Source organism: Setaria italica, chromosome V (genome assembly GCF_000263155.2).
Source record: "Setaria italica strain Yugu1 chromosome V, Setaria_italica_v2.0, whole genome shotgun sequence".
Classification (NCBI taxonomy): Eukaryota; Viridiplantae; Streptophyta; class Magnoliopsida; order Poales; family Poaceae; genus Setaria; species Setaria italica.
Window position 1 is genome coordinate 1,760,951 of NC_028454.1, and position 2,429 is coordinate 1,763,379.

General features: G+C 65.4%; 1 protein-coding gene across 1 annotated transcript; it reads left to right on the forward strand.

The window, feature by feature from the left end:
• The first annotated feature begins 274 nt into the window (after positions 1-274).
• On the forward strand, positions 275-2,206 carry LOC101753679 (probable membrane-associated kinase regulator 2). Its single transcript, XM_004967399.3, has 2 exons — positions 275-1,616; positions 1,763-2,206. Exons 1-2 carry the CDS (start codon positions 461-463, stop codon positions 1,846-1,848), a joined length of 1,242 nt encoding a protein of 413 aa, XP_004967456.1. The 5' UTR covers positions 275-460; the 3' UTR covers positions 1,849-2,206.
• The last annotated feature ends 223 nt before the right edge of the window (positions 2,207-2,429 follow it).

A 2,429-nucleotide genomic window follows, 5' to 3' on the forward strand; every position in this document is an offset into this window, starting at 1 on the left:
CGGAATTTGGAGGTTTGTTTACCAGCAGGAAAACTGAATTTGGAATTTGGAGGCTTGAAATCCATGGCGATGTGGGAAGATCACGGGAGCCCCACGGTCTGAGCGCTGCACTGAAGCCCTCCGCACGGCGGCAGGTGGCCTCAGGGACCCCCATCCAAAGCCGAAGCCGCCCTCCCCGTCCAACCCCACCCCTCGCTCGCCCTGCTGCTCATCTATTTGTCATTGATGGCTGCCTGCAACGCCACCACCACGACCTTGTCCTCTGCTGCGAACCTGCACCTCCCCACTCCTCTGTCCTCCTCAAAAGGCTCCCCCCCAAAAAAGAGTCTTTTTTTGAGCGTTGAGAGTCAAGTGAACAAGAATCCACTGGTGAGGTGAGTGAGCGAGTGAACAAGAATCCACTGGTGAGGTGAGTGAGCGACTGAGCGAGCGAGCTCTGTGCCACTCTGCTGCGCGCGCCATGGAGTCCTTCAGCTTCCTCAAGTACCTGCGCGGCGGCGTGGTCGCCGGCACCCAGCGCGCGCCCGTGGCCGCAACGACCATAGCCGCGTCGGCGTGCGAAGACGGCGGCGGAGGTGGAGCAGGAGCTGGCGGCGGGGACGTGGAGGACGACGCGTCCTTCTTCGACCTGGAGTTCGCGGTGCCCGGCGACGAGAGCGCCGCGTCGGACGCGGAGGAGGAGCGGGTGGAGTTCAACTTCGCCGTGGCCGGCGACGACGTCGCGTCCGGCGGGGGCGAGGTGGTGGCCGTGGACGCGGTGGCCGCGCCGGGTGCCGCTGAGACCGGCGACAACGGGAAGGAGGGCGCGGAGGCGGACACGGCCGAGGCCACGCCGGCTCCGCCGCCGGCGTCGCTGCTCCGTCCGGCGACCAAGTTCCGCGTGCTGCTGCTGAAGCTGAGGAAGCCCAAGGTCGCCGTCCCGGCGGAGGGGAACGGCGGCGCGCCGGCGCCGGCGCCGAAGCCGGCGAGCCGGTTCCTGATAAAGTTCCGGGTTGACGAGGCGCCGCTTGTGTCGCTGTTCACGCGCGACAACAGCTCGCGCACCTCCGACGCCGGCGCCTGCGCGGACCGGCCCGCGGCGGCGGCGGCGGTCCCGGTGGCACGGCAGCCCCAGGACGCGTCGACGATCACCGCCGAGGAGCGTCGGTTCGCGAAGGAGGTGGTCCTGAGGTACCTGAGCAAGATCAAGCCGCTGTACGTGAAGGTCTCCCGGCGGTACGGCGAGCGCCTCCGCTTCGCGGGCGGCGCGAGCGAGGGCGAGGAGACAGACGCCGAGCCCGACCTCCCCGCGCCGTCCCCGTCCCCGTCGCCGTCCCCTTCCCCGGCGCCGTCGTCCCAGCCCCCGGCGGCCGCGGCCCCGGCGGCGCCGCAGCCGGTGGTGGTGGCGTGCGGCGTGCGCGCGCCACGCGCGAGCGTCCCGGCCGGGCTGAAGCAGGTGTGCAAGCGGCTGGGGAAGAGCCGGTCGGCGTCGTCCGCCGTGGCCGCGGCGCCGTCGCCTCCGGCGGCCGGCACCCCACAGCAGGCGCCGCAGCGGCGGGACGACTCGCTGCTGCAGGTGCAGGACGGCATCCAGAGCGCCATCGCCCACTGCAAGCTCTCCTTCAACGCGTCCAAAGGTACTTGCGCGGAGGCGGACGCCACCTGTGGCCCACCTCCCAGCGACACGGCAGCAACCTAGTATGCATGATGGTTAGTACTAGCAGCGGCTAATGGCATCTCTGTGTGCTTGGATTGGATGGACCAAAAAAAAAAAACACCGTAGGGTCGGAGTCGCCGCTGCTGCGGTCCATGACGGCGGGGGACGGCGGCCGGGCGGCCGACACCATTGACGGCGGCGACGGCGCGTGATCCGGCGACACGAGGACTCGAGCAACGGCGACCGCCGTCTAGTAGTGGCAGTATTAGCGTAGTAGATGGTGGTATTAGCCCGATGATGATGGCTTAGGATTAAACAAAGGCGTGCATGTGTGTGGTTGTCTCGACGTGGCCGAAAGATTTTGTCTTTAGGGCCGCGCTGGGCTCCTACTAGCGTGTACCTACATGCATGATCTCGCCGTCAAGTTGGATGATAGGAGTACTTGTAGTGTGTGTGGTGTGTGGCTGGTGGTCAGCTGCCGTGGTATGCAATGGGAGTGTGTAAAATAGTGGCCATCGCCCATGTGAAGTGAAGTCGCTTTCTACTAGTACATTGCTCCTCCTTTGTGTCCTTGCTTGGTTCCTTGATGGAAATGGAAGGATGGTGCACGATTCCATTGTTGATGCTGTGCTCGTGCAACGTAGGATAAAGATAAACGCTGGGCCGGCCGGTTGAAACGGCGGTAGGACCGACCGTTTGTGTGCGTGGTTTCAAGGGAAAAAAAAAGGATTGGTGACTGGAGCAGCAGAGACATTGAGAAAAGACGGCGGCGTCGTGTCGGGGGTGCAGCCTT